General features: G+C 39.2%; 1 protein-coding gene across 5 annotated transcripts in view; it reads right to left on the bottom strand.

Annotated features, from left to right (window-relative positions):
* Positions 1–13,835, bottom strand: part of arid2 (AT rich interactive domain 2 (ARID, RFX-like)) — a 112,628-nt gene that overhangs the window by 60,064 nt on the left and 38,729 nt on the right. For 4 of the 5 annotated variants that reach the window (XM_041215746.1, XM_041215750.1, XM_041215747.1 and 1 more), the window contains 2 exons: positions 11,133–11,266; positions 388–606 (listed from right to left, as the gene is read on the bottom strand). In XM_041215746.1, the coding sequence (XP_041071680.1) occupies positions 388–606; positions 11,133–11,266 (353 nt within the window). The remainder of the gene's footprint in view (positions 1–387; positions 607–11,132; positions 11,267–13,835) is intronic. The other variant, XM_041215748.1, reaches the window with a different exon arrangement.

The raw sequence follows: 13,835 nt of genomic DNA, 5'->3' as shown, positions 1-13,835 counted from the left end.
AATACAAACCGACATTAAAGGATTGTTAAAATATGATGGCTATGAATGCAATTCCCAATTTCCTAACAATAAGGAATGTTACTGATAACAGGAGCAAAGAAAATAAGCTATTCCAGAAAAACACCTACAAATAATTGGCAGAAGTTTTGTGCAGGAACATCATATCAATAGTATGGCACAATTCACATCAAACTTTTTAACAGGTGGAGTTTCTAGTAGATTGGACTCATTTGGATGATATCTTATTCAGCTATGAAGAACAAATTATGAACTTGCATATTTTGAGCTCTTGATAGTCAATAAAAATATTTAACAATATATTTGAAAATGAAATAAAAACACAACAAATATCGTCAACATGCATTAGAATTTAATTGTATAACTTACTGTCATCAAAAACTCCTGCATGTGCAAGCAAAATGGTGGTGATTCTGGGGTCCTTTTCAAGTTGCATGACATGCTTATTCCCATTTGAGAGAAGAGTACAAACATTAATTGCAAAATCCACTTCATTAGGGAGTCCAGACATAAGGGAAAGCACCAGTTTATTGTAGTCACTAAGTGTTACAAACTCTGTATTAAGTCCATAGCTTTGTCGAATATAATCTAAAGAAAAAGGAAATGATTGAGCACAAATAAAAATTATGTTTATAGTTAGCGTAGCAAAAATTATGCCAACAGTGCCTTATAACCTTAATGAAAAGTACTCTACACATTGAGGTGAAGTTGCATTACTTACGTAATTTCTTAAGTCTGTCAACTATTTTTGTCAGTTTTTAAATCCAAGATATTTCTGTCACAAGTTGTTTTATTTAATGAAAATACATTTTCATATTGTGTTTCAAATGTAGAGCATGGAGTATCACATGGAATTACAATATGGATCATTGAGTTCTTTTTGTATTTGAATTGACAATGACCAGTCCCACATTTGTCCATTGAAAATAAAAGGTTGCAATTTAATCAACCACACAGCATTTCACAGAGTTTCAACTTAATCAACAACTTAAATTGCAGCAGGTTTCATTACTGCCTGTACTATCCATATCCTGTCCCATGCGGCAGATAATGGGGAAAACCCATATATGGATCAGTGGATAGATAAAGATGACCAGCTCCATGTCAGAGCCCATTCATTGTTGCATTGAAAAAGATGAGGTCAGGCCAGCAAATTGGTAATACAACACTATGGCCTGGAAGTCATGTACTCAAATCCCACCTTAACAACTTGTGGAGCAAAACTCAGGAAATCTGGCTATTTGTGACCAGCACCAGAAAAAAAAACATTAAATTACCATATCATTGTATGTTCTTCATGCTAATGAACTTGTCACCCCTACTCAGAATTGCTTATGTATGAGCCTAGTCCATATTATGTGGCTGACTCTTAATGCCACCTGAAATAGCCTAACAAGTCAGTCATCAGGAAAGTAGGGATGGGCAATAAGTGTGGTCTGGCCAGTGTTACCTACATCCTGAAAATAAAATAAAATCTACGATTATGACGTGAGCAAAAATAGCACTGAAGTCATTGAAACATGGGGAAAGCTGGTATTGGTCGAAAAGAAATGTAGGCAAATGTCAACACTTCCATCTTTTTCTAATAAAACATCCTAAGGATTATTTTATGGCAAAAGAAAACAAAAATGTTATGCCAAATTATTTTAGACAGTTTCTTTTTCTGGAGGGACATCGTCATCCCTAGACTAAATTAATTTATTCTCACCAACTAAAAGCAGGGTTAATTAGGTCTGAATCCAATATTGTTGTGCCAATTTTACAAGTGTAAAACAGGGGCAGCAATACCAATTTCTCAAGGCAAAGATCCATGCCTGATATGCCATCTGATAAATTGGTTGAGGCCTCTCTTTGAATCACCTGGAATGACACCAGGCCCCATTTTAATACTGAAATAAGGCTCCTGTGCTTATTTCCAACCCAGATTTGTAAATTAATTTGTCCCAGTCAGAGCTTGCAATGTGTGCTAGCCCACTCTCGCCATCCCTCCCAAGCATCTCTTCCCCTTTTCCCCTACTTACCTCCAGGGCTTAGTACACACAAACATACAAATTAGATGCAGGAGTTGGTCATTTGGCCCCTCGAGCCTGTTTCGCTATACAATAAGATCACAGCTGATTTAATTGTGGTCCTTATGGCCTCAACTCCACTTTCTTGCATACCCCCATACCCTTAAACTCCCCTATTAGTCAAGAGTCTCTTTACCTCTGCTTTACTAATATTTAATGACCCAGCTTCCACTATTCCCTGGGAAAGAGAGTTCCACAGGCTCACGGCCCCCAGAAAAATTCTCCTCATTCCCACCTTAAATGGAAGGTCCCTTATTTTTAAACTGCTTCCCCTAATTCTGGTCTCTCTCGCAAGGGGAAATATCCTTTCAGCATACACCCTGCCAGTCCCCTCAGGATCTTGTATGTTTCAATAAGATCATCTCTTATTCTTCTAATCTCCATTGGCTACAGGCCCAACCTTTCCTCATAGGATAACCCCCTCATCCCAGGAATCAGTCAAGTGAACCTTCTCTGAGCTGCTTCTAATGCAATTATATCCCTTCTTAATTAAGGAGACAAAAACTGTACACGGTGCTCTAGAAGTGATCTCACCAACACCCTGTACAATTGTGGCAAAACATCTCCGCTTTTATAAAAGCGAAATACTGCGGATGCTGGAAATCTGAAATAAAAACAAAGTGCTGGGAAAACTCAGCAGGTCTGGCAGCATCTGTGGAGACAGATCAATAAGACTCTTCTTCGGAACTACAACTCCCCCTTGCAATAAATGACAACATTCCATTTGCCTTCGTAATCACTTACTGAACTTGCATTTCAACATTTTGTGATTCATGTACAGAGACACCCAGATCTCTCTGCACCTCAAGAGTTCTGAAATCTCTATTTAAATATGCTATTTTTCTGCTCTTCCTACTAAAGAGGATAAGTTCACATTTTCTCACAATACTCCATCTGCCAAATTTTTTCTCACCTACTTAACCTTTGCAGACTCTTTTTGTCCTCTTCATAACTTACTCTCCTACCTATCTTTGTCTCATCAGCAAATTTAACAACCATGCTTCTGGTCCCGTCATCCAAGTCATTGATATCAATTGTAAATAGTTGAGGACCCAGCACTTGTTACATCTTGCCAACCCGAAAATGACCCATTTTATGCCTCTATTTCCTATAGGCTAACCAATCCTCTATTCATGCTAGTCTGTTACCCCTACATCACCACCTCTTTTTTTGTGTAGTAACCTTTGATAGGGCACCTTGTCAAATGCCTTCTGGAACACTAAGTACACCATATCCACAGGTTCCCCCATTATCCACGTTGCTTGTTACTTCATCAAAGAACACTAATAAATTAGTCAAACACGATTTCCCTTTCACAAAACCATGTTGACTCTGCCTGATTGCACCTTGGTTTTCCAAGTGTCCTGCTATAACCTCCTTAATAATAGATTCCAGCATTTTTCCTATGACAGATGTTAAGTTAACTGGCCTGCAGTTCCCTACTTTCTGTCTCCCTCCTTTCTTGAATAAAGGCGTTAAATTCGCTATTTTCCAATCTGACGGGACCTTTCCAGAATCTAGGGAATTTTGGAAAATTACCACCAATGCATCTAATGTCTCAGCAGCCATTTCCTTAGGATGAAGTCCATCAGGACCTGGGGACTTGTCAGCTTTCAATTCTAATAATTTTCTCAGTATCCTTTCCCTGGTGTTTGGGCTTTTAAGTTGCCTTTCAGCTCCATTCACAATTATTTCTGGGATGTTATTTGTATAGTTTTCTATAATTAGCACAGAGCAAAGGAGAGATGGCGGAATAGTAGTATTGTCACTGGACTAGCTTTCCAGAGACCCAGGGTAATGCACTGGGGACTCAGGTTCGAATTCCACCATGGCGGATGGTGAAATTTGAATTTTAAAATAATTTGGAATTAAAAGTCTGTTGATGACCATGAAGCCATTGTAAAAACCTATCTAGTTCACTAATATTCTTTAGGGAAGGATATCTGCCTTCATTACCTAGTCTGGCCTACATATGACTCCAGACCCACAGCAATGTGGTTGACTCTCAAATGTCCTCTGGACAAGGGCAATTAGGAATGGGCAATAAATGCTGGCCTTGGCAGCGATGCCCGCATCCCATGAATGAATTTTAAAAACGACAATATCCCAACGCGTGCACTGTGTGGTTTGCCTTAATGTGCAGCTTGCCTAATTTATTTTGAGGGCGGCAGAGGACAAATTTAATTTGTCTTATAGACTGGTCAATTCCAACCAGTCGCCACTGTGCACCACATAGTACTGCAAACCAGTTGCAATTAAGTAATTTAAGACAGAATAGATGTTTTTCCAAACCACAGGGAGCAGACTACAACAACAGGATATCCATAACCTGTTCTGCAAACAATTCCAAAGTAGAGTGCAAAATCAGGAATCAACCCCAGAAGCAGGGATAAAATGCTGAAAGTGCCAATGTTACATCTTTGGACTGCCAATCTTTTTCTTGTGACTTCAAAAAGCAGGTTAAGACACAGATATATTGAGCTATTACATCTTTATGCAGTTTACCCGAAAGAAAGCCACCCATGTTGCCTAGGTTTCCTGAATAAACAGAGGAATGAAAAATGTTTAAGAAACATTTACAATAAATAAAACTGAAGAAGCAATGAAATGGAAAATTACTTCATCAGTTATTTAAATCTACATTTCAACAGCTCTCACATCACATGGTTAGAATAAGGAAAATCCTCCGGTTATAACATCCCAGTTCAATTCTTAAAGCAAGTGAGAAATTCAAAATTGAACAGAAAATTGAATTTTAGCTGGATTTGCATCAAGGTTAATCATCCACCACTGTTATCTGAAATATTTGCACAACTTCAAAATCTTATTGATTTGGCCAATTATCAAGTGCATTCCAGGCGATCTTCCACCTGCACAGATTGTTAAGCTGATTTCTAAAATGTCAATGCATGTCCCTCCCCTTACAACTTTTCACTGCAAGGGGAATATTAGTGAAACACCCATCATAGAAGTCAGTACCAGCTGAGAAAGGTCTGCATTCACAGGTGACTGCTCAACTTTTTACATAGTCTGTTTCTATACTGCATATTCTATTTGGCCCACCAAGCTCATGCTGGTTTTATGCTCCACTCTAACCTCCTCCAATCCTTTCCAACTTTATCAGCATAACCCTCTATTCCGTCTTCCTCCATATACTTATCTAGCTTACTCTTAAATGCATCTATACTATTCACCTCAACTACTCCTTGAGGTGTGAGTTTCAAATTCTCACCACTTTCTGGGTAACAAAGTTTTTTCTGAATTCCCTATTTGATTTCTTGGTGGCTATCTTATATTATTGGCCTTCATTTTTGCTTTTCCTCACAAGTGGATACATTCTTGAGTCTAGACTGTAAAAACCTTTCATAATTTTAGGTCACCCCTTAGTCTGCACTTTCCAAGTGAGAAGAGACCCAGCCAATTCATCCTTTCCTGATAGCTGTAACCTTGAACTTCTAGCATCAGCCTTGTAAATCTTTTTTGAATGCTTTCCAGAACCTCTGAATCCTTTTTGTATTATGGCAAACAGAACTGTACACTGTAACCAAGGTTTGATCCAAGTTCAACATAACTTCTCTACTTTTCAATTATCCCTCTAGCCACAAATTTTAGTGTGATTTTTTTTTAATGGCCTCGTTAACTGGTGTTGCTACTTCTGGTGATTTCTATATTTGCACTCCCAGCTCCCTTTGTTTAGCTAACCCATTTGGATGGTTTATTTATTTTTATATATATTTATAGATAGATATATAGAGACAAATATATAGATATATATAAATAAATTAAATGGGTTAACCACACACATGACCTCAAAATTAAACAATGCTTTTAATATCATCTCTCGTGTTCGTTCCAGTTTTAAGCAGTCTGCATGTCATCCTAAGATCCAAAATAAAATCTTCCCTGATAGCTGAATGCATTTGATTAACTGACACCATGTCACTTGCAATGAAAACACCATTGTTTGCACTTGGTGTGGTTTACATTTTTCACCATAACTATCATAATCCTTTAGGAATAGTGCAGTTCATTTGGGTTTAAAAATGGTCCTTAAACTTCCTCCAATCTTGGTTACATGAATTTGAACAAATAGCCCACTATATGGAAATTATCCTGTCTATGCACTAAATCTCTTGCTTGGAAGGCTATTCCAACAAGCAAATTTTCATTCACCTGGCCCCAGAAGGTAATGTGTTAGTGATCTGCAATCGGTATATCTCAAGTGATTCAGAGAGTGTCCAATGATATCGTCCAGGTATGGCACAAATCTTCAGTGGAAACAGAAATAACAAGTAAAGAAGACACTCAGTAGAGTTCATACCTCCGCCATACAATGTTAAATCAACATTATTACAATTACACAGCTCTTCCATGAAGCTTATCCCTGCCTGGTTGATGCCCTGAAACAACAAATCTAAAAAATGCAACATTTTTATTAAGGGCTTCCATCTTACAGAGGCACCTTCAGGCCAATCCACATCCAACAACCTGCTCTGCAAACTCTGCTCACATTTTAACAGCTATGGCAAATTCCACTACAACAGCTGAGACAATTTACAACATTCTAAAACAATCAACATTCTAAATAAAACAACCCACAACCACCTTAAGAAAGTCAATTCACCCTATCGCCAAATGTTGATTGATCCTTTTAAAAAATCCAGGATCCAGCTGCCAAAAACTAATCAGTTCTTCCTCAGTCCACACCCCATGTACCAAGTGTCATTGAAATCTGCTCATTAGTTTTTTTTTAGATCTTTTGTTTACAAACAGGCAGAATAATAAACAGGAGTAAAAATATTACCTCTGCCCACCTTCAGTGTTGAAGGTAAAAATCCAACTGCTATATCTATCCAAATCTTGCACAAGTATACTGAATCATGTGTTCCAAGGGAAGAATTGAGTTGCAAATTGATTTTACAAGAAAAAAAGTTCAGATTACCAAGAACTGAGCTGGTTGGATGAATAATAATCAGCTCTGTTATATAGGAAATACTAAAACTTGCTTTTATATAATGGTTTTAAGGTAATAAAACATTCCAAGGCACTTCACAGGAGCTTTATAAGCAAAATGTGACACTGAGTCACATAAAATGACATTAGGGTAGATAGACAAACATTTGGTCAAAAAAAATTTAAAGGCTGTACTTGAACATCTACCATTTTGACTGCTCCACCATTGGTAGCTGTGCCTTGTGCTGACAAGGCCTTAAGCTTTTGAATTCCCTCAAACATATCCTCCTCAATACCCTTTTCCTCCTTTGAGGTATTCCTTAATGCAGCCCTCTGCCCCTGACAGGTTACAATATAGTTCAGAAAAACCTACCTTTTGAACAAATGTTTGTCCATCTACTCTAATATAATCACCTTATGCAGCTGAGACAGTTGTGGGGCTGTAGACCATTACAGAGATAGAGATATGTAATGGAGGAATTTGAAAATAAGGACAAGAATTTTAAAATCAAGACATTGCTCGACTGGTAGCCAACGTAGGATAGCCAGCATGAGGGGAAATAGGTGACCAGAAATTGATGAAAGTTATTCGTAGGCAGAGTTTTAGATGACCTCAAATTTACCAAGGGTAGAATGTGGAAGGCCAACCAAAAACTTATTGGAACAGCCAAATCTAGAGGTAACAAAAACATGGATGAGGGTTTTAACAACAGATAGAGCTGAGGCAGAGGTGGAGTCAGGTAACATTACAGAGGTGGAAATAATGATTGTGTGGAAAAGATCGGTTACTGATAACGGGGTAAAATACAACGCCAAAAGGTTCTGAACATTCTGGTTCAGTCCCAGACAGTTGTCAAGGAGAAGGATGTAGATGCTTGTTATGGCCTCAGTCTCATCAATACTTAATTGGAGGAAATTTCTGTCCACCCAGTACTGAATGTCAGACAAGCAGTCTGATAATTCAGCAACAGTAGAGAATCTTGAGAAATGTTGGTATAACTGGGTGTCGTCAGCATATTTGTTAAAAACCAACACACTGTTTTGGATGATGTCACCAAGTGACATCACGCAGAAGAGAAATAGGAGGGGGCCAAGCAGACAAGCAAAAATCAGAGCTTAAAGCAACAGCCTGCACTGTAACTATCTCTGCAATAATTTAAGCCCCGGCAGAACTCACTTCTTTCAGCATAGGTATCCTCCAAATTCTATGATGGTCAAATAGATAGAATTGGCTGTGAGGATCCTAAATGAAATGATCCAGTACATATTCTGCTAGAATTCTAATCGAGAATGAACCAGTGGCAGAGAGATACAGCATGGGCTGCTGCTTAAAGCTCTACGTTAAACTTTAATACAGTAGCAGGGCTTTTCATTCCAGTGGAGAAGCATGCCCATTTACTCCACCTGGCAACAAAATTAATTTTTAGGTGTGCCAGATGTATGTCCAGTGTCGAATAACCTCACTTGGATGACCTGATTGGGCTGAAAGCAACTGTGGGGCAACAGGTAGGGCAGGCAAGTGGGAGAGAAATTACTATCACAGGAACAGTGATATTTATGTATCTAATCTACGACATGTACTTGTAAATAATTTAAAACATATAATATGGGAACAATTCAAATATTAGGTCTCCAGGGACCCACACTCAAAGATAAATCTTATAGTAGGGCACAAGAAGAAACAGAGAACTTTCTCTGATGGGGACTTGTTTAAAAACAACTGACCTAACTGACTGACGTTCTGAAGTGCTACTTTTCACTGATTCACAAATGCATTTATGTGCAAGAGATGAACCAATGTTTGTAAAATAAGTGAAATAGCAGCTATGCTGAAGAATGTAGTTTGAGTTGTAAATAGCAGATGTTGCTGAAGAAGCTGAAGTTTAGTTGAACCAAAAATGATCAAGTGCTCTAAAGAAATACTGGCAATAAAACCATTCTTCCTTCGATACTAATTCCTCACAGGTAAACACAGTTACCAACTCAAGTGGAGTGTATATTAAATAAATTGATATATATTTCATTTGATTGCACATGGCCATATGAAGAGAGATGGTAAGATGGCAATGAGAAGATTAGGACTGAAAATGAGATTCTGGTATTCCAAAAGGGCTTTATGTTGGGCCCCAGATATTCACAATATATATCAATGATTTGGATGAGGGAACTAAATGTAATATTTCCAAGTTTGCTGACAACACGAACCCTGGTGGGACTGAGAGTGATGAGAAAGGCGTTAAGAAGCTTCAAGGCAATTTAGACAGGTTCAGTGAGTGGGCAAATACATGGCAGAAGCAGTATAATGTGGATAACTGTGAAGTTAACTTTGGTAGGAAAAACAGAATGGCAGAGTATTATTTAAATGGTGATAGATTGGGAAATGTTGATGTACAAAGGGACCTGGGTGACCTTGTACACCAATCACTGAAAGCAAGCATGCAGGTGCAGCAAGCAGCTAAGGCAAATGGTGTTGGCCTTCATTGCGAGAGGACTTGAGTACAGGAGCAAGGATGTCTTACTGCAGCTGTGCAGGGACTTGGTGAGGCCACACCTGGAGTAGTGTGTGCAGTTTTGGTCTCTTTGCCTAAGAAAGCTTATACTTGCCACAGGAGATGGAGTGCTGCACAGGTTCACCAGACTGATTCCTGGGGTGGCAGCATTGTCGTATGAGGAGAGATTGGGCTGACTGGGCCTGTATTCACTGGAGTTTAGAAGAATGAGAGGAGATCTCATTGAACCATATAAAATTCTGACAAGGATGGACAGACTGGATGCAGGGATGATATTTCTTCTGGCAGGGGGAGTGTAGAACAAGGGGTCACAGTCTCAGGGTACAGGACAGACTATTTAGGACTGAGGTGAGGAGAAATTTCATCACTCAGGAGGGTGGTGAACCTATGGAATCCTCTACCACAGAACGCTGTGGAGGCCAAGTCACTGAATGTATTTAAGAAGGAAATAGATAGGTTTCTGGATTCTAAAGGCGTCAAGGGGTATGGTGAGAGCACGGGAGTACGGCATTGAGATAGAGGGTCAGCCATGATCATATTGAACGGCAGAGCAGGCTCGAAGTGATGAATGACCTACTCCTGCTGCTATTTTCTATGTTTCTATAATACATAAACTTGCCAGGCAATAGGCACCACGAGTTGCTTTACTGGTCACAAAATTCAGAAGCTCTCTGTAGGCACCAAGTAGTTTCAGACATTACTTTCTCTCCCAAACTCCAAATGCCTTTCTGAAAATTTGGATTGATGCGCTGTTTTGCTAGTCTCAACAAATTTCCTACGAAACCATTGGAAGAGAATTTCTGTACTTTCTGCTGTTTCATATTTGTGATGATAATTAACTATAGTTATTGGTGTTATTATACCACTAGAATGTCTAATTCTCAAAAGAAATTGTGGCTGTTATTTGGTGCATCATGGCCAGCAAATCGTTTCCTCAAAATCAACTGAAAAAACTCCCAGAAGTAGCATCCCATCCACAACATGGACGATGTACTCCTACGTACTAATATCTTAACTGCTGCAATTTTTTTTTTTTTAAATAGTGTATTGAGGCAAAATTCCTTATAAAGATAACCACATGACAAAACAACTGCTAAGAAAGGCAAATGATACCATAAAGTTTGAGAGAGAGAGAGAGTATTATTTGTTACATATAAAAAGATTTACTCCAGATCTTTCCTTCGTGTAGAAGATAAAGTGTGGATTCATAAAAACATTTTGTCATTGCTGCTTGAACATATATTGTTGACATTTTGTAACTGACATGTGAACTCCACAAAAGGAAAAATTAATTTCAGAAAATTTGATCTGAAATATTCCATATGGCCTTCATCAGTCTATTTTTTTTGTCTTTATTTCAATACCTTAAGTGCCGAAAGGATAGCAAGTTTTCAAATCGCTAGCCTATTCACCAGCTGCAAAAATGATTCTGAAAATTTCCAATGATTGACGATATAAATTGAAATATTTAAATTGGAATATAGAGTGCCACAGAATGTTTCATAAAAGCTATAAAGGTTATAACAACTCAAGTTTTAGTGCAGGACCACTGGACCAGAATCACAATTTAATGATTATTTACCTGACAATATATGCTGCTGGTAACTGTACGATGAAGGTACCCCACCAACAGGAACTGGACCCCGTTGACTACCTGAACTAAGCTCGTCATCATCTTCCCCAAAGTGATGTACCTTTTCATAAGCTTCAAGGTAACTGGGGAAAAAAAACAAGCTATTATCAATGAGCAGCAGTACACAACATGATTTTAGCAAGGTTGGATATTGAGCTATAAGACTAAGCAATATATTTTCCAATTACAAAATCAATGTTCTCTTTTGCTGTCAATATTGCACTTTTGTATTAATCTAGATATAGTGACGAAGTACTTCGTCATTTACTACGCATTATTCTTCTTTGGTATTGAGCCAAAAAAAAAAACTTGCGTTTTACAATTGCTAAATATAACACAAAGCTAAATAAAGCATGATTCTCAGCAGAATTGGCATCATAGGTCTCTTGTTCTAAAAGCATCAGTGTTTGAAGATAATAGTGTTATAGAAATCTCAAAACTACTAATAATCACATAATTGTAGCAGCACAGAGTGCCATTCGGCCCATCGTGTCTGCACAGGTTCTCCAAATGAGCAATTCACTTAGCACCATTCTCCCGCCTTCTCCCCATAACCCTGCACATGCTTCCTTTTCAGTTAACAGCTGAATTCCCTTTTGAATGCTTCGATTAAACCTACCTCCATCACACTCTTGGGCAGTGCATTTCAGACATTAATCACTCACTGCGTGAAAGCTTTTCCTCATATCGCTTTTGCTTCTTTTGCCAAGTATTTTAAATTTGTGCACTCTCGCTCTCGATCCTTTCACAAGTGGGAACAGTTACTCCCTAACTGCTCTGTCCAGGTCCCTCATGATTTTGAATACCTCTAATCAAAACTCCTCTCGGCCTTCTTTGCTCCAAGGAGAACAGTCCCAACTTCACCAATCTATCGTCATAACTGAATTTATTTGTCCCTGGAACCATTCTTGTGAATTTTTTCTGCATCCTCTCCAACGCCTTTGCATCCTTCCTAAAGTGTAGCGCCCAGAACTGGACACAATTCTCCAGCTGAGGCCGGGCTAGTGTCTTATACAAAAGTTCAATATAACCCCCTTGCTTTTGTATTCTATGGGCCATAACTTCTGACTAGCATCGGAAAGTGCTGGCCCACAGGAATTAGAAGAAATAAATATCTACTTACCTAGTCTTAAAAATTACGTTGATACTTCCATTTGCTGGAGTTGCTTGGGGCCTGCATCGGAAGACTCCTTGCAGCCCCCAGCAAAGTGTAGCTCCAGCGGATTCAAGGAGACAACATCCCCTTTTTTACAGCAGCTGCTACTGTAAAACAGTTAAGTTTAAAGAGCCAGGGTAAGCGAATAGGATTTGGGGGTGGGTCGGAGGTCCACTTTTGGAGGGTGGGGTTTGGATGAGAAAAGAGGGTTGGAGGTACCTGGGTGGGGGCGGAGGGGTGGTGGGTTGGGTCTGAGGTCCAGGGGAGGTGCATGGCAATTGGATATCTGGGGGTGCTTTTGGAGGGGCCCAAGCTGCAGCCGGGGTGGGGGGGGGGTAATTGGGGTTCGGAGGTCAGGGGCCTGAGGCCGAAGGCACTCAAAGGCCCAGGGCGTGGGGAGGGGTGTGACAACAGTGGGGTTGGAATTCTGTGGGGGGCTGGGGTCGCGGGGGGAGTCCCATGGGATCGATTTGGGTCTTTACAATATTTACTCAGAAGAAAGATGAGGTTTTAATTCTAACTTTTTCTTTGTAACTATTGGTATAACCCCGGCGGAGCCATCTGAAGTTTGCAATTTAAACTGCATTTTTGGATGGTTCCCAGCGCAGTGCAATTGTCCAGAGGAAATGTGCACTTCTGGGCAATTGCCATGCAAATCCTTACCTGGGAACTTCCAAGGAAGGATTCCCCAATGAATCTTTGGGGTACCCCCAAATCCAATGCTGGGGTTGCTCGGAAGTTACAGGCCTATGCCGCTTATTATTAACGCCTAGGATACTGTATGCTTTATTAACCATGCTCTCAACCTGTCCTGCCACCTTCAATGACTTATGCACATATACACCTGGGTCCTTTGCTCCTGCACCCCCTTTAGAATTGTACCTTCATTTTATATTGTCTCATGTTCTTCCTACCAAAATGAATCACTTCACATTTTCTGCGTTGAACTTCATCTGCCTGCCTACTCCACCAACTTTCCTATGCCCTTTTGAAGCTCTACATGATCCTCCTCAGAGTTCACAGCACTCCCAAGTTTCATATCTACAAACTTTGACATTGTGCCTGTAGGCTAAGGTCTAGGTTATTAACATATCAGGAAAAGCAAGATAATGCCTTAAAGGTAAAGGTAATGTAGATGTCAAGCTTTCAAAATATGTTTCCCAAGAAACGCTGGAGTGTAATGTCTACAAGAAGGTGAAGAATTATTTTGTAAAGCTATGCTTTAAGCAATAGCCTACTTATGTGGAGGGACAGGAAGCAATTTAATTGTAACTACACATTTAAATCTCAACATATCCATTACTTTTGAACTTAACCAGTTCAGTGTTCCTTAATTTAAAAAAAAATTTTCTTAAGCAGTCAATGATGCATGAAGATCATATAATTAGTTTTCACAGCTACAAGATGAAGAGTGTAAACTGAACACATCCATACCTTTCATGCAATTAATAAAGTACCATTGCAAATCAAGCAAGGGCCATGGTTTCACAATTTTA

This window comes from Carcharodon carcharias, chromosome 21, assembly GCF_017639515.1.
Source record: "Carcharodon carcharias isolate sCarCar2 chromosome 21, sCarCar2.pri, whole genome shotgun sequence".
Taxonomy (NCBI): domain Eukaryota; kingdom Metazoa; phylum Chordata; class Chondrichthyes; order Lamniformes; family Lamnidae; genus Carcharodon; species Carcharodon carcharias.
Note: the sequence above shows the minus strand (reverse complement) of the source record. Positions and strands in the feature narration are given on the sequence as shown.